At 45.5% G+C, this 27,325-nt stretch overlaps 1 protein-coding gene across 2 annotated transcripts in view; it reads right to left on the bottom strand.

Annotated features, from left to right (window-relative positions):
* LOC119404028 (proton-coupled folate transporter) overlaps nt 1-27,325 on the bottom strand; it is a 70,679-nt gene that overhangs the window by 8,140 nt on the left and 35,214 nt on the right. For both annotated transcript variants that reach the window (XM_049419328.1, XM_037670654.2), the window contains exons 2-3: nt 16,517-16,756; nt 9,846-9,929 (exon numbers count right to left, since the gene is read on the bottom strand). In XM_049419328.1, coding sequence (XP_049275285.1) covers nt 9,846-9,929; nt 16,517-16,756 — 324 coding nt within the window. The remainder of the gene's footprint in view (nt 1-9,845; nt 9,930-16,516; nt 16,757-27,325) is intronic.

Below are 27,325 nucleotides of genomic sequence, written 5' to 3'. Positions count from 1 at the left end.
TCGTGAAAACTGGCAAGTCATCTAACTTGTGTCAGCGGATCGCCTTACCTTTGCATGTGGCGTTTGGTGCTCATTTGTTTCTTTCGAGGTGCGCGCATCCGAAACGGCAGTAATATCAACCTTTTCTTTCTATGTTTACAGATAAGTACCACACATCGCACCTAAATAATAAGCTGTTTACTTGTGTATTTCTGAATGCTTGCAGATTTTCCTGATCACATTCTGCTTCTGCCCACCTTCATTAAACTATCATCACCTTCTTTTCACGTGTAGCTCCGAGCTTACGTAACAGAGAAGCGACGTTTCCTGCACGTCAGGCGCTATCAGTTTCGATTTCGTCCTTGAAATTCAAGGATGAATATCACGAATTACGTGTAACTTTCGCGATTAAAAAAAATGTGTATGCCATAAATTGGCACGCGATACAACTTTCTAATATAAACAACTACCTCCAGGTCAGGAATTAAAAGTTAATTAATGAGTTTTTGTTAATTAATCTCTTCATTGCCATTTTAGTTGCAGCAAACTATTTCCTTCTTGACATAGAGTGTGTGCGCGAAAACATCTTGAGCGTGACTATTATACAATTTTGATAAGAAATATGCGTTCTCTAAAAAAACATCCTTCTAATTGTACGGAGGTCATGCAGCGGAAACAGTTGCAGCTGGCTAAGGGAGTAACAGACCCTCAAAGTACAGCAAAGTTAATGAGTATCCCTGGTTTTGTTCATTGCCATGACACTTCATGGAATCTGGTGTGTGAGCGCTGCCCTTGTCAGATTAAAAGGTGATCGATCTGTCTGTCATCATGTGTTTATTTTTGTGTACTTGACTATTTCAGGTTGCTTCAAGACTGCACATTGAAGCTCTACAGCTGCATTTGACCAGGAAGCCTCCTTGGAAACTTCGTGTCTCGAGGTAGTCAAGACGTGTCCAAGAATTCGGAATCGCCACGCTTAAGGTCTGGCCGTGAGTGGTCTCGAATCAGTGCAACCTGCTGTCCTTTTCGCCAGAATGCCACCTGACCCTGACATGGTCTGGGAACACGACACTGCCAAGCTCATGCACACAAGCTGTGTCACCTATTGGGGTCCTGTATCTCAGATGACTACATGAGAATCCTGTACTACATGAGAACTACACATGTTGCATGTTTTGCGCTGTATGCCACATAAAATATGTAATGGATGTCGCAAAGAAGTGCTTGATGGCTGGCCATTGATTCCTATTCATAAAAACTGACTGCTGGCTATGCTAATGTTTATGCCAGGTCTAGTATATTGCCGCATTTGACAGTAATGAACGAATGTTAGCGAAACTATTGCTTTTCATATCTCACTCATTCTGACAGTAATGTGTCTCGCTGTATTTCTGGACGGTGTTTCTGTATTTCAGTTCTGTACAGAACTCTCCATACCACCGCTAAATATATATATTTATATATATCATACCTTATATATATAAGGTACTTGACACACGACGTACGTTTTAGCATTAGCATAGTGCTAAAACGTACGTCGTGTGTCAAATGCCTTCCTACAGTATCAGGACCTTCGTGATCTTTCTGTAGCTCTTATATTTAAGGGTCATTCCATGCCAAGTGTCCCAGACGTGGCGCTCGCACATCGCAGCTTTTGCTGATAAAATTTGTGCCTTTTTCCTGTGCCACATGGAGTATTGTGGCAAAACATTCTTGCTCGAAAAAATTTTTGACGGTCCTGGCACCCCCTCGAATTTCGCTTCTATTTATTAAACTGTACCTAATAGAAAAATGTGTATAAAATCTACTTTTGTGTGTTGAGCTTCTAAACTGCGCTTGCGCTATCGCAGAGGTTCTGTTTAGTTGTCCCATTCATTATTTCCGAATTTTTGTGTTTCACTACCAGCTACGTAGCTTCAAAAACTACAAAAATCTTCAAAGTTCGTGAATTTTTCTTGAGCTATCTGGAACTCACCCTAACCAATATTAATAATAGCCTGATTTCCAGGAAAGTGTATTTTAGTACAGAAATGTTTAGGGGTAAAATAGACTTCAGATCTTTCCGGAAAAAAAATTGTGAAATTAGAGAAAATGTACGATTTGTTGCATATTTGACCATATTTTTCATACTGATGCGGTCAAAGTAAAAATCCTCGTCATGCGGCGTTTGATAAAAGACTTCATCGTTAAGTAATGAAAAAAGTCTTATCAAATCATTTTTTTCTTTTAAGGAAGAAAATAATTTTTGAATTTGGTCCTCCGAACGCGCAGTGCATTTCATTTTGTTGCCACTTCGCCGCAAAGCACGTGGTAGCCCTTGCAGCTGACACTCGTCATAGGCAACGGCCAGATGCGAGATGTATGTCAGTGGCTCGTGAGTGGTCGAAAGTCTTGTCACGTTGATGTCAGGGCGACGAGTAATGAATTCGCGTTACAATGTGAGCTTGCTTGGCGGGCCCAATGGGAAGTATGGACGCCCGAGAGCAGCCTATGGCGTCGTTGGCACAATGTGCTAGAGGCCGTCTGTACAACACGTATACCCTGAGAAAGAAGTGTGTACAGTGTGCATTATTTCTTTCAGTATGTGTATGCTAGTTGTGCAGACGTCCCTCTAGGACATTGTGCCAACGACTCCACATGCTGCTCTCGGGCGTCCATATTTCCCATTGGGCCCGCCTAGCAAATGCTCATTGTAACGCAAATTCATTACTCGTCGCCCTGACAGCGCGACAAGACTTTCGACCACTCACGAGCCGCTGACATACATCTCGCATCTGGCCGCTGCCTGTGACGGGTGTCAGCTGTAAGGGCGACCACGTGCTTTGCGGCGAAGTGGCAGCAAAATGAAATGCACTGCGCGATCGGAGGGCCAAATTCAAAAATTATTTTCTTCCTTAAAACAAAAAAAATGATTTGATTAGACTTTCTTCGTTACTTAACGATGAAGTCTTCTATCAAACGCCACATGACGAGGATTTTTACTTTGACCGCATCAGTATGAAAAATGCGGTCAAACATGTGACAAATCGTACATTTTCTCAAATATCACAATTTTTTCGGAAAGATTTGAAGTCTATTTTACCCCTAAACATTTCTGTACTAAAATACACTTTCCTGGAAATCAGGCTATGACTAATATTGGTTAGGGTGAGTTGCAAATAGCTCAAGAAAAATTCAGGAACATTGAAGATTTTTGTAGTTTTTGAAGCTACGTAGCCGGTAGTGAAACACAAAAAAAATCGGAAATAATGAATGGGACAACTAAACAGAACCTCTGTGATAGCGCAAGCGCGGTTTCGTAGCTCAACACACAAAAATAGATTTTATACACATTTTTCTATTAGGTACAGTTTAATAAATAGAAGCGAATTTCGAGGGGGTGCCATGATTGTCAAAATTTTTTTCGACCTAAAGTGTTTTGCCACAATACTCCATGTGGCACAGGAAAGAGGCACAAATTTTATCAGCAAAATCTGTGATGTGCGAGCGCCACGTCTGGGACACTTGGCATGGAATGACACACACACACACACACACACACACACACACACACACACACACACACACACACACACACACACACACACACACATATTGAGAGAGCGTAGGCATCGGCAAGTTGGTAATTCATGTTTGACTTTTTGAGCGCGCAAAAGAACAGGGACGAAAAACGCCGCAGACACAGCGCTGACTTCCAACATATGCTTTATTTTCTACAGTGGTAGATATATATATAGACAACAAAAAACAACGCACGCAGGCGCATTGTACAGGAAGGCTTCATGTAAAACCACAAATAAGTATGCATGATAAGCAATCAAACAACCTGATACCGGATTTTTTTCTTCTTTAAGAGATCAAGCGGTCATTCCTGACTACCACTATCGTCTAGTCACCCTGTGGGCCTTAATTAGAAAGTCTAGTTCTTTTTGGATAGGTCAATTGAAGGTGCACTAATGCACATGTCTCCCAAACTTGCAATCTTCGCCGCTTCAATTATCTCACGTGTTGTTTGTGCCTGGCTCCTTCCTGTCGCAGTGCACTGCGAATACATGGGATCGCACCCACACTTCCTGCAGTGGAAAGCCAAATGTCCCACACCTCCAGTTCGCACGTTATTTGCGTGCTCACGCAGCCTGTCATTGGCACACCGTCCCGTCTGCCCTATGTATTTCTTGCCACAGGACAGCAGTAACTCATAAACGATGTTGTTCTCACATTTAACAAAGCTTTCTTTGTGCTTTTTTTGGCACCTGGGTTTTTCAGAACCACTGTAGGAGGCCTTGCACAGATTATAAAGCTTGTTTGGTGCTGAAAGGACGACTCTTACGTTGGCGTTGTTTCCTATCTTTTTCAGCCTATGTGAGACATCGTGAAGGTACGGTATGACGGCGCATTTCTACTTGACAGGCTCCGTTTCTGGTGAAGCCTGCTCCTCACCCTCGCGAGCATGTTTGACAGTCTTGAGAAGGCCCTCCGCCACAGATGTGACGACATACTGAGGAAACCCCGCCTTTTTCAGGCAGTCAGCTTGCGCCTGGAAACTACACGAACACTTGTGAGGACATGAGCGGCGAAGCGCATTCATTAGGTTAATTTTGCAATACCCCTTTTAACTAGCTTGGAGTGGCCCGAAGAAAACGGCAGAAGCGGCTTATTGGCCCTAGGCTCGTACGACCAGCAGACCTGGTCTCGCTCGAAGAACATTCGTAAGTCAAGAAAACGCAAGGCGTTGTTTTGCGGCATTTCATGCGTGACTGCGAGCGGTTGCAGGAAACGCGTGAACAGATCAAGTACGTTTGAAGAATCATTGCCAAATTCGCCTGGACTTGATTCTAGAAAGACAACGTAGTCGTCTACATATCTAAACACCTTCTTTACATTTGTGCCTGTTACTAGAAACTAGAAACAGAGCTAACAGGCACAAATGTAAAGAAGGTGTTTAGATATGTAGACGACTACGTTGTCTTTCTAGAATCAAGTCCAGGCGAATTTGGCAATGATTCTTCAAACGTACTTGATCTGTTCACGCGTTTCCTGCAACCGCTCGCAGTCACGCATGAAATGCCGCAAAACAACGCCTTGCGTTTTCTTGACTTACGAATGTTCTTCGAGCGAGACCAGGTCTGCTGGTCGTACGAGCCTAGGGCCAATAAGCCGCTTCTGCCGTTTTCTTCGGGCCACTCCAAGCTAGTTAAAAGGGGTATTGCAAAATTAACCCTAATGAATGCGCTTCGCCGCTCATGTCCTCACAAGTGTTCGTGTAGTTTCCAGGCGCAAGCTGACTGCCTGAAAAAGGCGGGATTTCCTCAGTATGTCGTCACATCTGTGGCGGAGGGTCTTCTCAAGACTGTCAAACATACTCGCGAGGGTGAGGAGCAGGCTTCACCAGAAACGGAGCCTGTCAAGCAGAAATGCGCCGTCATACCGTACCTTCACGATGTCTCACATAGGCTGAAAAAGATAGGAAACAACGCCAACGTAAGAGTCGTCCTTTCAGCACCAAACAAGCTTTATAATCTGTGCAAGGCCTCCTACAGTGGTTCTGAAAAACCCAGGTGCCAAAAAAAGCACAAAGAAAGCTTTGTTAAATGTGAGAACAACATCGTTTATGAGTTACTGCTGTCCTGTGGCAAGAAATACATAGGGCAGACGGGACGGTGTGCCAATGACAGGCTGCGTGAGCACGCAAATAACGTGCGAACTGGAGGTGTGGGACATTTGGCTTTCCACTGCAGGAAGTGTGGGTGCGATCCCATGTATTCGCAGTGCACTGCGACAGGAAGGAGCCAGGCACAAACAACACGTGAGATAATTGAAGCGGCGAAGATTGCAAGTTTGGGAGACATGTGCATTAGTGCACCTTCAACTGACCTATCCAAAAAGAACTAGACTTTCTAAGCAAGGCCCACGGGGTGACTAGACGATAGTGGTAGTCAGGAATGACCGCTTGATCTCTTAAAGAAGAAAAAAATCCGGTATCAGGTTGTTTGATTGCTTATCATGCATACTTATTTGTGGTTTTACATGAAGCCTTCCTGTACAATGCACCTGCGTGCGTTGCTTTTTGTTGTCTATATATATATATGTACCACTGTAGAAAATAAAGCATATGTTGGAAGTCAGCGCTGTGTCCGCGGCGTTTTTCGTCCCTGTTCTTTTGCGCGCTCAAAAATGTCAAACACACACACACACACAGATATATATATATATATATATATATATATAAAATGCTTAACAATTGTGGTGACGTGGCTAAGGACTACGCATTATTCGCAGGATGTTGTGCCTATAGTTTAGGTGCTTACTGATAAAACAGTAGGTTGTCATTACAATGTGAACATGTATGAAATGGCATGAAGTGTTTAAAACCGATTCAAAGAATAATTTTACGAATCGCAGAAATTTCAGTTTGTTTATAGGATGAAGGCATGGAGACGTGAAAGAGAAGACACAGACAAACCAAACGCTAGCGTTTGAGCTGTCCGCATCTCTTCTGTTTCCGTGTTGCATGGCTTACTTTCTTCTAGAATCAACATTTTTTGTTGTTTTACGCGAGCGGAAATTGTTCTGAGACTCATCTATATAAACTTCGAGTAGTATTTTATTTCCCCCAGAGGAATCGAGTGCAGCACTGTAAAGTTGCTACAAAAACTTGTTGCGGCTGTCATGCATCCACCACAGTGTTCCTGTTTGAGTAAACCCGGTGGAAGTGCCTTGTTGAGTAACAAGAGGTAGCGGCACCAACTTTCGTCGATTGTCAGATAAAAACCCTAATGGTGTTCGCTCTGATTTGAAGTTCTTTTGAAATTCTTGATCAATCTCTATAAAACTTGTTTAGTTTATGTGTATTTGTACGCTGATTTTGAAAATGCAAATATTTTTCTACTATTATATGTCGTGTTAAGTATATCAAACATTTCATGTGCCATGTTAGGCCTGCACGAGTTACAAAGTAAGCATATCACAATAATATGAAATGGGAACTGTATGCAACATAACCAGAATGCATGTCCTAAACCCACTTAACAATAGTCATAGTATGCTGAACATTGACCAGTAAGTGTATGTCTAGCTGGTGATTCGCTCACGAGAGTTCAATATTACGTAACTTTTAACTCAAATGGGTTTAAAACGCGAGTTCGTATGTGGGCTAGTGGGTTCATGAACATTATGCCAGAACAGCGCAGTAAACTCCTTTAAAACTATTGCATACAGTTTTTATCCCCTAACTATAGCGATATGTCGATTTACTTTGTAACTCCAAGTTTGGAAAGGCTTGCTCATCAAGACACATGAAATTTTTATGTGTAAAAACTGCGTTTTCTTCCAGATAATTGCATATTTGAAATCGCCACATAAGTAAACCTAAACTCAGCAAGTTTCATCAATATCGACCAAGAAGAAAAATAAACGCATTATTTGTTGCAGAGTGTCTCATTGAGTACCACGAAGTGGTCACACTGACTCTTGCCAGGGGAGTCATGTACACCACTGTCCTTAAGGACAACGGAGTCAAAGGAACGCTCCAGTGGGGGTCAGCGTTACCATGGCAAAGGAGTCACCCTGACTACCTAGAGGTACTAGCGGGAAATAAAAGGTAGTCACGTAGACTCCTGCGTTGGGAGTAACGTAGACTCTCTGCTTGTGAAGAAGGGAGTCGTTGGTCTGAAGAACGAAGGGAGTCGTTTGACACCCCAAATTGTGAAGAAGGGAGTCGTTGGTCTGAAGAACGAAGGGAGTCGTTTGACACCCCAAAAGGTCATCATATGTGTAGCGAGGCGATTACCACCCAAAGGTAGTCAGTACAGACACCCTTTTTTTTAAGAGTGTGCCACGCTGACTGTTGTGTGTGCCGAGCGTAAGAACGCTCGGTCACATACGATTTTGCCTTTACTCCCTTTGACAAGCACATCCGCGGTGAGCAGCGTTTGAATGATGAATGAGTAAATAAGTAAATAAAATGAATAAATCGGTAAATAAATAAATAAATAAATAAACCACACGAAAGACACAGCGAACGAAATGGGCCGATGCAGCGCAGATGGTGGAAAGCATGGGACCAGTCGCGTGACCACGTCACAGCTGCAGCGTCCGACAATGAGCGCGTGCGTGCAGAAAAGCACAGCTGTGACCGCAGCAGGCGTGTCACAACATGTGATATAAAGCCACGCACACTACGGCCAACACTGAGTCACGATCTGTGCATTGCTACGAGAGGGGCGCATCTAAAGGTGGCATGTAACTAAATGCAACTTGTACTTTTCCAATAGTGACTGTTAGAGAGAAAAATGGTTCCGGAAAAACAAACAGACAAGAGGACGCGGCTGTCGACGCTGTCCGTACCAGCTCGTCGTTACGTGACGGCGAGCTAATGTGGCTTCGTTAATTTTATTATATGAGAAGGATAGGTTGAGCTCCGAACAACCCAAATAACCAATTACGAAATTCCGTGATAATATCGCCCCGTTAAAAGAATACCTGCCCCTTTACGCTGTTGCAGCGCCGGTTGTTCGGTCACGCTTGCACGCGAGGGGGCGCAAGTAGTTTGGTTGGCTCGTTGGTTTATGGCGATTTACTACCGAAAGCAACTCAGGCCATGAGAAACGCTTTAGTGGAGGGCAATATCGACCACCTGGGGTTCTTCAACATGCATTGAAATCACGCAGTAACGGGCAACCGCCGCGACCGGGATGGAACTCACGGCGTTCCGGTCAGGAGCCGAGCACGTGTACCTTAACCGCTGAGCCACCGAACCGGCGTCCATGTTTATGTAGCTGCATACTTGCTTAATCCCTTATGATATCAATTAGTTAATCATTTAGTAAACACAACCCATACAATAGCTGACTGAAAATATGGACGCTGATAACTCAAACGTCTCTGGCTATTCGGAAAAGACTGCGCCATCGGCCCAGGGAAGACCGAGATTTTAATTTGTACTTTGTCTTAAAGTGCCCTCAAGGTAAATGAGATTACAAAGAGAACTAAGGGAAAATTTTAATTATATCATAAATAAATCATAATTGGAACACAAGAAAATGCACAATATTAGCGGAAAGATAAATGTAATTCGCAATAAATCTTCTATGAAGCGCGAGAGCATGTAGACGTCATTGCGCAAATATTAGCGGCAGACAAACATTTATTAAGATACAAAACTCGACGTGTAATGTATTCTTTAGACGAATATGCGTAATGGACATAGTCAAGCAAGGTGCTCAGTTGAAAACGATGGCGAATGGCGAAATTTCACGTGATATTTACTACCAGCTTATTTTAGGTTCACTGTCGGATGAATGCCTCTTCCAGCGATCTCCAGTTCTTCCCATCTAATAACACCTGATACTTCATAATAATATCTGGGGTTTAACGTCCCAAAACCAAGATACTTCATAAAACATGTTGTTGGGCCAGTTGGTTCATACTGTGCAAAAGGTAATAACTGTACAAACTTTGCAAAACATAATTATTTATCTGCAAAATCTACCTCGTGTTCTTTGACAAAGCCTTCTGTTTATGTAAATTAACATGTTGATTACATTTTAGTTATCGTTTATAATTAGTTCTGCATTATTTGCTTGTAAATGACTTTTCATGTAAACACTTAATTTGTTTTGTTGTTTCTTTCTATTATTATCATTTCATGCTCTATGTCCTGCTTTATTTTCTCTTCTCTTTTTTATTTTATAGCTCATTTAACTGCTATGTGGCCATTATATACAGTTTATTGATATTGTCAAATGATTAATAGGAGGTCGCCCTGACAGTTTTGTAATTGCGGGACCTCCTTCTGTACTAGTGATGAATACAGAAGATTTGCTAGACAGTCAATTCAACGGAACTAAAATCGGGCCATTACATACCGGCTTCGTCCTTGCTGATGAGTTTTGACACGTTGGACAAAATGGCCACGGGTGTCACGCTGCTCAGGGACCCAATGGCACAGCCTGCGAAACCAATACTTTCAGATTAAAACACGCCAATGATGTGCGAGCGGCGCACCACCGCGATAACGAGATGCATGTTGGAATAATGTGCGCTGTCAATGTCACTTCGCTGCATTGCGATGGCTCAAAACAGAGTGAATGTTTCGAGAAATTTCTAATGAAAATCAATACAGAAATTTATAAAAACTTAAGGTTCGCTTATATCTCTCGCTCTGGGACTGACCAGTGCTGCAGTAGATTCAGCATGTTCGGTTAAGTGCTTGCGTGCTCCGTCCACCTCCAGTGTTAAGCTGGAAAACCCACATAACACAAAAGCACAAAAATAAGTTTTTTTTTTTTTTTTTTGCAAAACACACTGCTTATGAATACCAAACTGTGTACGTATACCACCATTTTTAGAAGATGTAGTCCCAATATTGGACACCCGCTCACTTACTGTCAAAATTTATCGATTAGTAATTGTCAGAAAAGGTGCTGTTAGAACGTTGTCGTGAAATCGATGTTAGGGAGGCTGTTATTAAATTCTCGAATAAGAATGCCTCAATTTTACATCGATTTAGGTAATGCAGCACGGTATTTATGTTGAAATTAACAGAATTGTTCGCACAAAATCCCGTCTTGCGTTCAGATCCCATCTGTTCTTCAAGTTACACATGGTTTTCTTAGTGTTCATGTCATTCCGCTATAAATCTTTGGGGCCGGGGCAGCAACAAAGCAGAGAGACCAAGCAGAGAGCAGACGAACATGCGCAGCGTCCACTTCGTATCAAGTGAGCTCGGAAGCGTCTTTAGATTATTGAATTTCTGGGACACGACGAACGAACGGCACAAATTGCATTCGCAGGTCAGCCACCTAAGCTGTGGTAGACGCCTAATCCAGATTAAGCACCGACACTTCTGCTCCGATACAGCGCGCGTCATAAAGACACTACGACCGCGAGAAAACACTTCGCCTGCAGAAAACTGAGGCCCATACGGCGGCAGCCGCAGAGTCGATCGGCCCCGCGGGAGCGGCGACGTAGTGCAAGGCCAGCCCCCACCAGAAGACGAAAGTTGCATGAAGTAAAACGAGCCTTGTTTATAGCTTTCTCAAGGCACTCGAACGCTTATACACTGCAGGGTCACGAAGCTCGAGGAGTAGATGATGCCGCTGACAATGTCCCCGTGGGTCACTTGAGGTCACGGTGTAAGTAGAGCACCGAAGTCTGTCGACGTGTCGGCACCCGGTCGCGGCATGTACAGGTCAACACCGTCGCACATTCGCACCTTTACGGCGTATTGAGTGAGCGCTGACCTCATTAAGTGAGCGGAATATACCGCGCTTAGCGGCTCGCCGCTGGAGGCGGGCGGCATTCCACCCAGAAGGTCACAAAAACTCCAAAAACACTGCCAGTCAACGAATGCGCAAATGGCGCTGCACAGAACGAAGCAAACCGAGGCAAAAGCGGATCCCCCAACATGGCCGCCGCTTACGGAGGGACGGTAGAGACGTCACGTGCAAGGCATGTCGTCATCATCAGCCTGTCTACGCCCACTGCAGGGCAAAGGCCTCTCCCATGTTTCGCCAATCAACCCGGTCCTGTGCTTTCTGCTGCCACGTTGTACCTGCAAACTTCTTAATCTCATCTACCCACCTAATTTTCTGTCTCCCCCTCACGCGTTTGCCATCTCTTGGAATCCAGTCAGTTACCCTTAATGACCACCGGTTATCCTGCCGACGTGCTACGTGCCCGGTCCATATCCATTTCTTCTTCTTGATTTCAACTATGATGTCCTTAACCCCCGTTTGTTCCCTGACCCACTCTGCTCTCTGCCTGTCTCTTAAGGTTACACCTATCATTTTCCTTTCCATCGCTCGCTGCGTCGTCCTCAATTTAAGTTGAACCCTCTTTGTAAGTCTCCAGGTTTCTGCTCCGTAGGTAAGTACTGGTATGATGCAGCTGTTATATACGTTCCTCTTGAGGGACAGTGGTAGATTGCCATTCATGATTTGATAATGCTTGCCGAATGAGCCCCAACCTATCCTTATTCTTCTAGTTATTTCACTATCATGGTTCGGCTCTGCGGTTACTACCTGTCCTAAGTAGACGTACTCCTTTACAACTTCCAGTGTCTCGCCACCTATCGCAAAGCGCTGTTCTCTGCCAAGATTGTTCCACATTACTTTAGTTTTATGCATATTAATTTCCAGACCTGCTCTTCTACATTCCGTATCCAGTTCAGTAATCATTAGCTGTAATTCGTCTTCCGCGTTACTCATCAGCGAATCGCAGGTTACTGAGATACTCTCCATTAACTCTTGTCCCTAACTCTTCCCAATCTAGGGCCCTGAAAACCTCTTGTAAACACGCGGTGAATAACATTGGAGAGATCGTGTCTCCCTGCCGTACGCCCTTCTTTATTGGGATTCTGTCGCTTTCTTTATGGAGGACTATAGTGGCTGTGGATCCGCTGTAGATTTCTTCCATTATGTTTATATAGGATTCGTCGATGCCTTGATTCCGCAGTGCCTGCATGACTGCTGATGTCTCCACCGAATCAAATGCTTTCTCGTAATCTATGAAGGCTATGTATAGGGGTTGGTTGTATTCCGCGCGTTTCTCTATCACCTGATTGATAGTATGAATATGGTCTATTGTTGAGAATCCTGTACGAAATCCTGCCTGGTCCTTGGTTGATTGAACTCTAATGTCGTATTAATTCTGTTAGCAATTACTTTTGTAAATAGCTTGTAGACAACGGACAGTAAGCTTATGGGCCTGTAATTTTTCAGGTCCTTGACGTCCCCTTTCTTATGGATCAAGATGATGTTGGCATTCTTCCAAGGCATGTATTCCTGCTCTGAAAGCAGCGCGCTTTCTTAGGCCCACTTTTGAAGTGACGGCAGCATATGACACTAGTCAGGGCTGTCTGACGTTTTCGCGTGCCATTCGTGCATAGGACCGTAGGAAATGCTTTTGTGGTCACAGGTTTTCGAAACTTGAATTTGGCGGGATACATTAGAAGAACGCAGGCAACTGTCCCACAGTACAGTAGTGCCGCGGGTGTAGGTGGTTCTACGTGTTTGAATCTGGAAATGCAGTTGCCACTTGGCCCGTCTCGAGAAAACAAGGTCAGCGTGGGCCGCGCATAAATACACAGACGGAGTTCAGAGTGAGATCATCGCCATTTAATAGCAATATTTTTTTTTTAGTTTAATGAAATGTGAGTTGTTACCTATCGCTGCCAGCTTCACTTTTCGAGCTATCAGTCACTGCATTATTCAGCCATGTGAATCCTGCAATTTGTCATGATTGACGTATTGAGAGCAGTCAAGAAATTTGCAGGCCAGCCCAGTTGATATTCCTAATACACTCGTCATGATTTATTTTTCAGTATTGTGTACACAATGTGCAGCTCACAATCTGCAACCAACTATACAGCTCACGATGCTCAAATGAGCCAATGGCCGTGGACTTTGTCTTTATGGCGCGGTTATTTGGGCTGATGACATCATTTGTCGAGAGAAGAGGGAACAATTTCTAGCTGACTTTCAGAATGAATTGTAAATTCCCGATCGCGTGCTGCTCTATAATGTTTGGCTCACATGTTCTCAAAAGCATCGGCTATCGATCGGCAGCGTTTTCTGACCATGCTTAAAAGGTGCTGCAGGGCCCCTCCAGGTGTCAATTTCGACGAAGGGCGTGAATATACCTTTTGGGTGCAAGTCAACCACTATTTGTATTGGTTTCGTTACCTTCCTGGTGTACTTTTAAATTTCAAAAAAAAGTCTATATGCATATCAAACTGTTGCTGGAGGCTGGTGTATAGCTATAAATACACATGCATCTTGCTCCTAGGGATGCTGTTAATGAGATATGTAATCACCTTCCCTTTTAATGGTCTCGTGGAGTTTTGAGGGGATGTTCTCTTTGCCTAGCAATCATGCTGATTCTGTAGTGTTTATAGCAAGCACTAAAGTAGGATGAATTCTATAATTACATCTCTGCTAGCGCTGTACTTTGAAATAGTAAATTGTTAATTGGTTTTTTCCTTGTAATTTTTTTCATAAAATTGTTGCACTGTTTATACTGAGTGCCCTAGTGTTCGTTCAACGGGCGGGACTTGCATCTTGTTAGATTGTCATTATAGAATGTCTGCGTTGGAACAATTTTGGACTACGCCTAGGGCTCTAATCAGTTTAAAATCTCATCTATTAAGACATAAAGATAAGTGCTCACTCATTCTAACAATAGCATTATTTTTCTCCAAATACGTCGAGTACCATTCTTTGCGATTTAGAGGCTTAGTGCAATAAATTATGCGTATATCTTAGGCGCTTTCACCCGTTAAGTTTTATTTCGCAGAATACTTGCGTGTGAAAAAAATGAACAGAAGAAACGACGGAGGCGTTCGGTAAAATTGAGAGTATTTGTGCTGTGGTTAATAGACAACGAAAAGGCCTTCGACTCAGTAGAGACACCAGCAGTCGTGAAAGCACTGAGTCACCGAGGGTTACCAGAAACATATATAAGTACCTGAGCCGACATCCACAAAAGCTCTACAGCTGCCTTACGTCTCCACAAAAAAGCAATAGAAAAATGAGTAATACAAGGAGATACAATATTCGCAATGCTGTTCACTCATTGATCAGAATTATTTAACCAGCTATAGGAAATATATAACAGCGAAAAAGAAAAAAAGATGCATCACACAGAAAGACGCACAGATATAGCGCCTGTTTCTGTGTGTTCCGTATTTGGGACTCTGTTTTATCTTTCCTAAGTACAAACCAAATCTCCCAAGCATCCGTTTCAGCTAAACGACTAGACTAGGAAGAAAGAGGAATAAATGTTAACGGAGAATATCTCAGCAACCTACGATTTGCATATGGCATAGTGCTCTTTTGCAGCTATGGTAACGAATTAAAAAAAATAATTGAGGACTTAAACCTAGAAAGTATTAAAGTGGGGCTAAAAATTAATATGATGAAGTCATAACCCGGCGAAAGAATTCACGAACAGAAACCAACCATTAGGATCGAATGTAAATTACTAACAGGGCAGCCTAATCACGAATAGGAAATTCACCGAAGAATAAGGATTGGAGCGCATGCGGCAGGCAATACCAAATGACAGCCAATCGGCGGCTGTCGTTAAAGCGAAAAGTATACAATCACTGCATACTGACAGTTCTCGCATATATGGCGCTGAAACATGGAGGGCAACAAAGAAACTAGAGAAAAGATTAAGGACCATGCAGTCTACAACGGAAAGAAAAATCGTAGGATTGAGAAATCGAAGGATGGCCAACACTGGGTCAGGGAACAAACAGAGGTATTGGACATTCTATTGTAGTTGACACCAAGCGAAATAAATAGACCTTGGCCGACCACGTAATGCATATAGGATAGAAAAGTGGTGGTCAGTTAGAGCAACAGAATGGTTACGAAAGGATGGTAAACGCAGTCGAGTAAGACACTGAGTTTGTGGGAGTGACGATCTTAAGTTTACAGGGACAAAACGATAGATACCTTTCTTGTTCGTAGGAAGCACGAGGAGATTATTTCACAACGTAACTCTCTTTGAGATGTTTGTAACAACAGCGAAACCTTTGGGACGCACGCTGGTAGGTTGAGGCAACAGGGCTGCAACCGTGACAGTCAAGACAGACTGCTAGATCAAAGCGTTGATTGGTGCGCAATATGACTCATTGTAAACCAGAAGAGCCTCAGAAACATCAAAAGCCCGTTGAAGGACACAGATTTCAGCGGAGAGAGGACCAGTAATGAAGACAATGACGCAGTTGCCCCCCTATTCGTTACCCAAGAAAAATTTACAGCGCGGAAAACAGGCAACGGGAGGAGAAGAGGTGACACAGACTCTCCTGTTACGTTTGTTGCATTTTTTCCGCACAGTAAATTTTTCTTGCGTAATGAGGTACCGACTGGGCAAAAGGTGCACGTTAACCCTTTGTAAAGACATGTCCTCATGGTGGCTATGCCAGTTGACCACACAAAACGAAAATGCCGAAAAGCCCACCGTCAGTTGGCGTAGTTATGAAAAGAGCGTATGCTTAGCGCGGTGTACAAGCTCATGAACACCGCGCTCCTTGACGCTGCCGGTTGGCTTCGTTGCCGTTTGATGTTTACTCTCAGAATGTTCGCACGCATGCGTACACGTCACACACAGTATGGTCAGCAATACTAGGAAACCAGAAGTGGGATTTGCTTTGGACCTCTAAAAAATATCGGCATCTGTCAAGCCCGTTGTTTAAATGGCGGAATTGCGAGTGGGAGCGTACCAAAAAAAATTTCACTGAGATCCACGGATCCCGGATACTCGCCGGAGTTTGGCTTAAGACGGCGTGTTGAAGTCGACAAATTAGTACTCCGTTTTTTTCTTTTTTCCTTCTCTGTCCTCCACACCTTATGCATCGCTGTATACAATTTGCACGGTGCACTTATGCTTACTTCCTATGGCACCCTCGCCATTTCAGACGTCTCTTTATGGTACTCTAGTGCAGAAAATAAAACGGCAGCAAATGCCTCTATGCTCTCAACGGCGCGCATTGCGCAATCGTAAATAAAGAATAAACATCACCGCTTACCCATGTAGAACATCCACGGCTCACGCGAGAAGCCCTTGATGACGAGAAAAGCTGTCATGGAGAGGATACCAGCCATGGCCATCACCAAGTCGGGCAGCTTGAGCACGCGGCTGCCGACGCCGATGAAGAGGCCCGAGCACACGATATCCAGCGCCCCGAAACCCGCCGCCATGTTGGAGTACATGGCGACGCTCCAATGAAAGCGCCGGAGAGAGAAGTAGAAGGAGATGCTCTTGCCGGCTGCAAGGAAACGTGCTTAGCCTCTAATGACACCAAGGAAGACCGACTCATTAGTTAAAAAATACAAATCGTTACGTAAATATCAGCGCCAGCTATACACGACTCTATTATAGGGATCACAAAATGCAATATAAATTTGAATCCAAAATGCAATATAAATTCACAAAGTACAATATAGGTTTGAATCCGCGCAGTTCCGCCACATGTAACGGCTTCCTTTCCGCTACAGCCGAACAGTTCAGCTTAATAATATGCCAGCCAAGCTTTATGGTTACAGAACACAAGCATGTCAACTTTCTCGCCCTTCAGCCTGCTCCTCCGGCTTCACCGTATGCAACGCACTCGGGGAACTAAGTTTACGCTGCGATGAATTCGCGCAATTGATTTTATACTATAAATATTGCTATCGAATTTACTATCGATAGCGCTATCGATACTTTTTGCTACCATCGATAGTTTGATAGTGACTCAACTATCGATAGTATCGATAGTACCCTCGATAGTTCTGCATCACTATTCTTTTAGCTAAACCCATGCAGAATTTCAGCTCAAACTTCAGATACAAGTGGCACATCGAATTAGATTCAGAATAATATTAAGTTATAAGCATTGCTATTTAACTGGCATCAAAGTCTGAGCTGTTTGTGGTGACGTCTCAACAAAACGTTTGAGCAATGGAAGGTGCTGCCATCTCTAACCGTCACCGTAGTGGCGCATTGGTTGACCCGATGCTTTGCGATGTCATCGCATAATCACACGGCTTCAGCAATCACTCCATTGATTGCGGAGGTTGACAACGTTCTCGATTAGAATAAAGGGAGCAGTGCTAATTAACAGATACAGTCAAAAGAGACGTGAATTTTTTTTTTTTCGGAATTTAAACTGCGAAGTAATGAAGGATAAGAGAGCTATGGAATCTTTGCAAACCGCCAGTTACAACGTAAGAGGCTGAAACTTGGGAGGATAAAAACCTAAGAACCACGCAGCGCGCAGTAGAACACGAAATGATACGCGTAACGTTAAAAGATTCAAAGACATCAAAATAGGTAAAACAACAAACAGGGGTGGCTGATGTGCTAGTTCATATTAATTGAAAGAAATGGGTTTTGGCCGGCTACTAACGCGTAGGACAGCCACCCGGTGGTCAGTCAGAGCAACGCACTGGATACCAAGGGAACGAAAAAAAAAAAGCTGAGGAAGGCAGCGAGTCAGATGGAGCGACAAAAGAAACAAGCGGCCAGGGATAAAATGGAGTCGACTCGCGCAAGATGGGTAAACTGGAGATAAATTTGGAGCAGTGATGACAATGAATGAAGAAGATTATCATTAAAACATTCCTTTATTGAAGTGCAAAAAAGGGGGGGTTGGGGGAGATCCCTATTTTGGGACTCCTATGACGGCCTCTGCAATAGCCCTGGCCCGCCGGACGAGCACCCGACATACTTCGGGGGTGCCGTCGCGAAGGATGCCTACAAGATATCACATATTCGTGCTGCGAGCGGGAAAAATCTTTTAGGATAAGCTCCTCTGCTTACATAAAGATGTTGTTTGGCTAGTTGCTTCATCCTTGCTCAAAATGATAATGACGCAAACAAGGCTTGAATGCTTTTGCTCTCCTGATCTCTTTTCGCCTTTGATTGCGTCGCTACGATTTTCATCCCTCTGTTTTCGCACGTAATCCTGCAGATAAGAAGAAAGCTTATTCAGGTTTCAGTGAATACACGGTACGATGTCATTGCGCGTTAAAGAACCAAGGGTGGTCGAAATTTCCGGAGCCCTCCACGACGGCATGCGTCATGATGATGCCGTGGCTTTACCACGGGATACCACACAATATTATATTTATATTTAAAAAAAACGCACATTGTTTCCGCGTGAAGAAAAAGAAATTAAACAACAAACGCTCTCTGTTTCAAAATTTCTCGCCAATGTTCTTTTAGTATACTTTTGTTGAAGTGACTATTCATGTACCGCATAAACAACTTATATATTCAAGGGTACTGCGTGCCAGGGCCGTGCTGATGATTTTTTTTCGGGGGGTGTTTGTGTGTAGAACGGCTAACTTAGGCAACTGGTGATCGCTGTGAAGGTGTGCTAGTATATTAGTGTCACCCTAAAAGTTAAAGCATGAAAAAATTTCGGGGGGTGTCAGAACCTCCTCAACCCTTCCTTAGTTACGGCCCTGCTGCTTGCCAAAACCACGGTGTGATTACGAGAGACGGCACAGTGCGGACCGGATTAATTTCTACCGCCTGAGGTTGTTTATCGTGCGCTAAAATCTAGGTCCGCAGGTATTCTTCCACTTCGCCCCAGTAAAATGCGGCCGCCCTTGGAATCGAAACCGTGTCCTAAAGCTTAGCAACGAAATAGCGAAACGAGAATGATACCGCTGAGGGGAAAGAAATTCCAGCAGATCCCACGAACTGAGGGAATCGATTTCATGCGGAGCGGCGAATGCCTGCCTATGCTGCCTTATATATGTAAAAATTCTAGGCTCTGAAGTGCTCGCACATTTGACACGCAAGTTTTAGAAATCAGAGGAGAGCTATAGCGCAGTAGTCCAACAAAATGTGCTTGTTATAGCTGTAGCATGGAACTCAGTGATGCCTCGATCTACCACGAAGCACCTCAACAGCCGGAACAGTCATATTGGCTCGGGACCATCCGGTTACGATACGTCACAACCCACGCGCTGACAGCGCATATTCGACATATTTCACGGATGGTGTCGAGCCATCTGCCGCACTTGCCCGAACAACGGCCCCAGGCGTCGCTCTCCAAAGTCGTCAGCTCTCACCGCGCTTTGCTGTCATCGGGTTTCACACCCTCGGCGCGTTCGCCATCCACCTTGTGGTGCTTACGTCAAACCGAAGTGCGCATTTCCGTCCCAGGAATCGGAAACAGGAAACACTTTTCTACCTTGGGCTTGAAGCAAGCATCTCTGGACTGTTTGCATCCAATCATGACACATCAACCTCACTTACAAACTTTGTCGCGTGCGCACATCGACTGGTTCGGAGCTTGTTGTCCTGCGAGGTGCCGTCGATTATATCAAGCTGCAACCGGCTGAGCGATGGGCAGTATTCTGCGACTCAAAGGAGGCTCTACAATGTCTTTCGTCGGCACTTCGTCGCGGATCGTACGAACAACTTGTGCGGGAGATAGAAGAAATGCCTCACTATGCGATTGAAAAAGGACACAACGTTGTGTTTCAGTGGATACCAAGTCATTGCGGTATCTCCGGCAACGACCTCGCCGATGAAGCGGCCAGAAAAGCACACGGAGAGACAAGCTTTGTTTCTATTCCATTAACTACCTGATCGAACCCACTGGACCATCTTCGGACATGCGCCGTTGAGGGCGCGACATTGTCAACGTGGAGCGCCTTAAGGCCTACCACCCGCTCACAGTGACAAGCTGTTAGGTCGCCGGGCGGCTCCCTATTCCTACCCTGGATAATTATTACGAAGCGATGGAACTCTGCAATGCGTCTCCCTCTCCAGCACCTTCTAGTGGGTCGTTCTTTTCGGCTCCTTTCTGGAAACACCGCTCGTGCGGGGATTCAGTGATCTGCCTTGACTAATAGCGCATCGCCGCCGAGTGCCGTCAAATAAACACCTTTACAAGTTACATATACACGATTTCCACTTGACCCTACTCTCGCTCCCGTCCTTCATGTAACGGCCGCCTTATCTTTTGCCAATATTCCGCAGTATGTAAGCACCAAAGAAAGAGGGACAAACGAGTCCACCTCATCCGACACCGGAAAAGAATGAGATCTATCATCGTCACGGTCGCCTCGTCACCATGGAAGAGGCGGTACTTGGCCAATCCCCTGCGTTGGGTATGAGCCATCACACTGAGGCTAAGAAAAAGAAGAAGGCCGGGGCTTGGAATGGCGGCGCCCCTCGGGCTGCTCATCGCCTTCGCGGTGGCGTCCGCCGTCCTCCGTCAGGCGTCGGCGCAGAGCTCGTTCTACCGGCCAGACGGCGCCGACTACCACGGCGGCGCGGACCGAGCAGACGTGGACGACATTCCGGCAGGCAGCGCACTCGCAGTGCGCGCTCGTCCCTTCCGGGAAGGCGGCCGCAGGGCGGCACAGGTGGCCACGCAGCTGCGATGCCGCGAAGACGCCTACCTGGAGCTGCGCTCCATGTGCGAGCGAAACCTGGACGAGATCATGCGGCTCTACACAAAGGTGAGCCACACGACGAAAGAGCGTGCTAACACGTGGTAACGGAGCAACATGGGACGAGCGCCTTTGAAACCTTTTATGTAGAAACCTTTGATGAAGCGATGCCAACAAGCTCAAGTTGATACCCTCTTAAAGCACGTCATCCTGCCTGCACGTCACGCCGATGGTGGCGCCGGCTTTTCCAGTGGTGGGCCTCGTGGCCAACACCGGTAGTTTTGTCACGTTGACAAGGAAAAAGGTCGATTACGAGCTCCAGGTATCCCTGTCAGTGGTTAAAGATGCAAATTCTATCTCGCAGGGTGACCACGTGCAGTCTTGCCAGCGGCTGCACCAGTACACGGCGTGCGTGGGTAAGGCGCTGAATCGCACCCGCTGCCACCGGCTGCCTGACCTGGCGATGCGCGAACGTCAAAGAATTCGGTCGAACGTGAACGACTACAACTGGAGCTGCTCCACGAGCAGCCGCCAGGAGTACGCGGCCACAGGAAACTGCGACGGAAAGGAGCTCATCAACCACCACATGAGGTGTGGATCGACCTTCCAGAACTTCGTGGGATCCATCAACGTCTACAAGGAGCAGGTGCGACGGAAGGCTCATTAAGGTTTGGGGGAGCGGATTCCGTATCAGTAAAACTCAGAATGCGTGCAAGAAACTAAACTTTCAATTCTTCCTTACGTAACATCTCTGATTTCAGTTAGGGTGATGATTTTGGCGAGTTTCCGTCTGTGTTTTTTGCAATGTTGGGAAACTTGATATGTATCCCAAAGTCGCCCATAGAATTGCTGATTACATAAACTAGATTAAACAATGTGCTTCAAGAAATGTGTCCGAAAATCTTCAAAAATAAGGGAAGTGGAACATTTGCTCGCTGCCTTCATAATAACATTTTCTGTAGTGGCGGATATCTTAAGATGGCTAGAGACACAAACTACGGCAGTACCTAAAATTGTGTTAATTAACTTTGTATATAACGGAGCCAGGCGGTCGAGACAAATGGGAGAATGGAAGTCCTTCCTGCGAAGAACCCATTGGCACTTTGAGATTTCGAAAAACCGGCCTCTGGTCATTATTGCGGAGTAATGAATTTCGACGAAGTTCGTCGGCAAAACCGAAAGCGAAGCGCAGATGAGCGCGACAAGCAGATGACTAGAAGGACGTCGTTACTCACAACAATGATAGCGGCGGTGTTAGTTCCGCATTCGTTGATGCATGTGCGCCATGCGAGCTATAATCGCAAGCACAATCCGCACGACCACGAAGCGCAGTCGGCCGATGGTTGTTGTAACGACTCTCGCTCAATCTGAAAATCTCAGAAGCGCATGATAGCTGCGCTATTTCGCGTTTCGCTTTCGCCGGCCAGATCTGTTAGATTTCATCACTCTGCTAAAATTATCAGCGTCCGCTTTTTAGAAATCTCAAAGCGGCAATGGGCTCATCGGGGAACGGCTCCAATTCTCCCGTTTGACCCAACCGCCTGTCTTCACTAATTAAAATGTTCATTATTTTACTTTCCTTACGTGCTCCTTTAATTGATGTCGCTAGTCATGTTAATTTGTCAGAAAAGATTATTTCAAGGCAGTGAGCGAAAAAAAAAATCATCCCCTATACACTCTTTCGAAACTGTTGACCAGCGAAGCTGACAGGGGCGGTGTTTAGCACTGTGTTTTCCCCGCGGGTATATTAGACTGTTCCTGAACTATGTTTCTCATTTCTGTCCCGAGATCGAACCGCTGGATCCTCGTCCCGAAGTTGCCGCTTTCGAGCTGCTTCACGGCCGCGCTCTACTTGGCGGGACATGAATGAAGCGTATGCTAGTTTATTTTCAAGTTTATTGTCTAGATAAACGCAGCTTGAAGGTTCCAGGGAGCCTTCCATAAGGCAGCATAGAAATACTAGTAAACATAAGAGATACATATATACATCCAGGCCCCTAGGCAAAGAGAAGGGGGGAAGGGGGTCTAGGGGCCTTGGCGCCTCCCTCGAAATTTTGATGGAGGAAGGTGTTTTTCCGGAATTAAATCATGGAAACAGGTAGCCCACCCGCCCCCGTTCCCCGAAAAATATTCGTGGCTACAGGCCTGTATACATTGTATACATGTACACATACACATAGATCGGCAAAAAATGTGGAACTCACTCAGACTCCCTTACCAAGTACTTTTTGCAATTCGTTGCTATCGTTACTGATGAGTACTATGTCGTCTGCATAGGTTGTTGAGCTGGCTGCCTGGGTATTTAGTTTTCCTGTGGCGGCAGACATTTGAACATGCCTAGAGACGCCAATTACTATAGTAACTAAACAAATTAAAATATTTACAGTCTTAAATATCGAGACAGGGAGTCGAGTTAACTGGGAAAATTTGGAGCACTTCCTGCAAAGACTAACTGCCGCTTTGAGATTTCGGAAAATTGGACGTTGGTAATTTTAGCAGAGTGATGAAGTTTAAGCAATCACGCCGGCGAAACCAAAACCAAAACGTAGAAGAGCCACTGCCATATTCTTCTGCGATTCCCACATTGAGCGAACGTCGTTATATCCCCCATCGATGGATTTCACTTCGTGTCTTTTGCGAGTTGCGCTTGGGATTATAGCACGTGTGTCGCGCACACAGAGTAGAAGAACTAACACCACTGCAATCGTTGGCGTGAACAGTGACGTCATTCAATGAGTTGCGCTCATTGGCGTTTTCATTTCGCTGTGAATTTGATCGAACTTCATTGCTCCGCAATAATGACCAAAGGCCGTTTTTTTGAAATCTCAAAGCGGCGATGAGGTTTATACTTAAGCATCTAAGTATAAGCATCAACGCTTATACTTTAACCTTGCGGCAACCGAAGTTACTCTTCCGCATATATATATATATATATATATATATATATATATATATATATATATATATATATATATATATATATTATAATGCATTTGGTTATGCATGCTCATCTTCATCGTGTATCATCATCAGTGTGGGTTGACCGTGCCTGTTCGCTACCGGGTCTTCGGGCCAAACAAACGTCTGCCCAACCAAGACCTCATACGTGGCGGAGGTTGCTCCCCCGTCCTCTACTCGTCCGCTCTACATCCTGGAGCTTCGCTCTGGTCGTCGTTTGTGCCACCTATCCGGCAATATGTCACAGCACGAGCAGGTCAGTGCTGCTACCGTCCCCACTCTGACACCGCAAGCCACGCCTTCTCACGTCGTAAACAGCCCCCAGAGCGAGCCTCATCTCTTCGCTGGTCTGCACGGAGATGTGGAGGACTGGCTGGACGATTGCGAGCTTGTTGGTTCTGCTAATCGGTGGGACGACACCTACAAGCTAACTCACGTCTCCTTCTGTCTTACGGCTGTGGCGAAGACGTGGTTCTTCAACCACCAGATTGACATGCCCGGCCGGGCTACCTTCAAAGAACAGCTGCGCCAAGTCTTTGGCATACCGGCCGTTCGTTCGGCTCTCGCCAAGAAAACTCTTGAGGCTCACAAACAACATCTCGGCGAGTCGTACACGTTCTACATCGAGGATGTTCTTGCGCTCTGCCGCCGTGTCAATGCATCAATGTCAGTCAAACAAGGTAGGCCACATTCTCAAGGGTATTGCAACTGTCGCATTGAATGCTCTTGCCATTAAGAATCCGGCTAACGTTGCTGAAGTTGTCACAACGTGTCACCGCCTCGACGAAATCGAGTCTGTTCGTCTACAACCGGACAGTGACGAAACGCGTTCTACGGCGGACCCAGACCTACGAGGCATGATAACGGCACTCATACGCGAAGAATTACGATCAATGGTATTCTCACTGCCTACACTGTGTCCCAGTCAGCCTTCCGAAACGGGCTTGCGTGATGTCATCAGGGAGGAGCTAGCGTTCTTGGCCCACTCGGTGCACATTCAACCCGCTGCCTCTCGCCTCCTACCAACATTCGCGCAAGTTGCTGCCACGTCTTTAGGGAACACCAACTCGACGTTGCCGCCACCACGCTTCGGTTGCTGCACATCGAGGCACCCTACCTGCCACGCTTGCGCTTTGGCGGCTCAAGAGCATTGCGACGCGATGAATGAAACGTTCTGTACGCATTGCAATAGTTTCATATGTGTCCGTAAGAATCTCACGGAAATATATGGCAAGTATATGGACCCAATATGGATTCCGTACGGAAGCACGTGGAATTATTGGAATGGCGTAGGGAACGTTTCATTAGAGATACTACAGGGAGACATGGTGTATATGGAGGTTTCGCTCTAAAATAAATATAAAACCCCGAGACGCAAGCTCTTCCGCAAGGGGTGGTGGCAAAAAAGTTTGCAGAAACGCGAATGTTCAATATGTGTTCAATGTGTACAGGGTTGAAGTGCATTTTGACAACGCTCACAACCACCGCTAAAGGACGCAAACGGCGCGCAGGCGAAGGCATGCCGTGCGGTGCGCGACTACAAGGACTGCGTGAAGCCCATCTTCCAGAACGAGGAGTGCCAAGCCAATCAGGAGCTGATGGACCGGCTGCTGCGATTCTCTCATACTGTGCTCAAGGAGTACAGCTCGGCCTGCAAGGAGCGCCGAGGCGGGGACGGCGAGTACCAGGTATATCTATCTATATATCATCTACTATCTATCTATCTATCTATCTATCTATCTATCTATCCTATCTATCTATCTATCTATCTATCTATCTATCTATCTATTCTATCTATCTATCTATCTATCTATCTATCTACTATCTATCTATCTATCTATCTATCTATCTATCTATCTATCTATTATCCTATCTATCTATCTTTTTGCCTCTGCAGCCCTTCAGGGGGTGATTGCATGAGAGATCGAACACACATGTCCGCACGATATTTTTGTTTTGTCTGTTTTAGATGCGAAGTATCTTAAGGCGGAGCTCACTCCGGTGGTGGTGTGCGGCGTGACCACCCTTACTGCGCATGCGCATACCCTCTCCACACACCTCCTCTCCACTCCCCCTCACAATTCACCCCGTCATCTACTCTCTCCCATTTCCCCTCTCCACTCCCCCTCCCCCTTCCCTCTCCCCTACAACCGGACAGTGACGAAACGCGTTCTGCGGCGGACCCAGACCTACGAGGCATGATAACGGCACTCATACGCGAAGAATTACGATCAATGGTATTCTCACTGCCTACACTGTGTCCCAGTCAGCCTTCCGGCACGGCCTTGCGTGATGTCATCAGGGAGGAGCTAGCATTCATTTATCGGGAAATGGTGTAATTTTTTTGCTTAACAACCAAAGAACCGCAAGGTGCTGCTGAGAAATCTTATCTCTTTATCTTGAAGTGATAGTGAAGCTGTGCTGACGTATGCGTCGCCCTGTTATCTAATATAAGACGCCTCTATTACTCCTCTTCCGTTTTTTAACACGAAAGTCCACCAAACCTTCAGTGACGCATTTCCGTCACGGATATGACGTAAATAAAACGGACGTAACGGATGAGAAGGAAAAAGCTATAAGAAAAAGTTCCGCCGCCGGGAATCGACCCTACGACCTCTCGGTCCGCGACGACACGCGCCCGGTGCTCTAACGACTAAGCTATCGAGGCAGATACGCGACACTCCACAAACGCCGCCTTATATCTCTCACACATTCTCTCTCGTACGGTGCTCTCTGTTGGCGGGGCGGGACGGTGCCGCGTCTGTGAGCGGCGAAGCGAAGCAATGCAGCATGTCACTCACTAGCGCCGATAGAGAACGATTCGGCAACGACGCAGTTAAAGCGTGGCCTCCGAGATTGCAAAATCTTTAACCATGGCACGGAGGCCATGGTTAAAGCATCTCGATACCAGCGAAAAACACTGGCCGCGCTAGGATCGGGGAGTCGCACTAGACGCAGTTACGTGCTTTGCCATTCGCTTCGTGAGCCGTGTTCAGACTACGTGCGTTACGTACGGATCGTTGGTACTGATCGTAAGCGTACAGGTGATTGACAGTTATATCTACCCAGGAACGGCGAGAACAGACATCGATAATTTAAATGCGAGAGCGTTAAGACAAACCGACATCGGCAGCGTTGATCCGACGAATGGAAAGAATAAAAATTAGGATCACAGCAGGAATCTAACCCAGGTATTCTGCGTGGCAATCTGCTATTTTACCACAGAGCCACGCCAGGTCTACAAGCTGGTTTGCAAAAACAGCCTTTGCAGGCGTAATGACGGTGCAACGTCAATTGTGGTTGTGGTGCTGGCTTTCTAATTTTATAACAAAGCAATAACCACTACATATGTACTGCTACAATGCAGGCGTCATACCAGATTAACGTCTGTGCTTCCAGTGTCGGCTGCGCTTTAATAGGAGTCTAATAAACATGACATTTGTATTCCTATGATTCAGCAAGCTATATTTAAGCATTCTTCG

This window comes from Rhipicephalus sanguineus, chromosome 9, assembly GCF_013339695.2.
Source record: "Rhipicephalus sanguineus isolate Rsan-2018 chromosome 9, BIME_Rsan_1.4, whole genome shotgun sequence".
In the NCBI taxonomy this organism is placed as follows: domain Eukaryota; kingdom Metazoa; phylum Arthropoda; class Arachnida; order Ixodida; family Ixodidae; genus Rhipicephalus; species Rhipicephalus sanguineus.
This window is presented reverse-complemented; position numbering and strand designations above follow the sequence as displayed.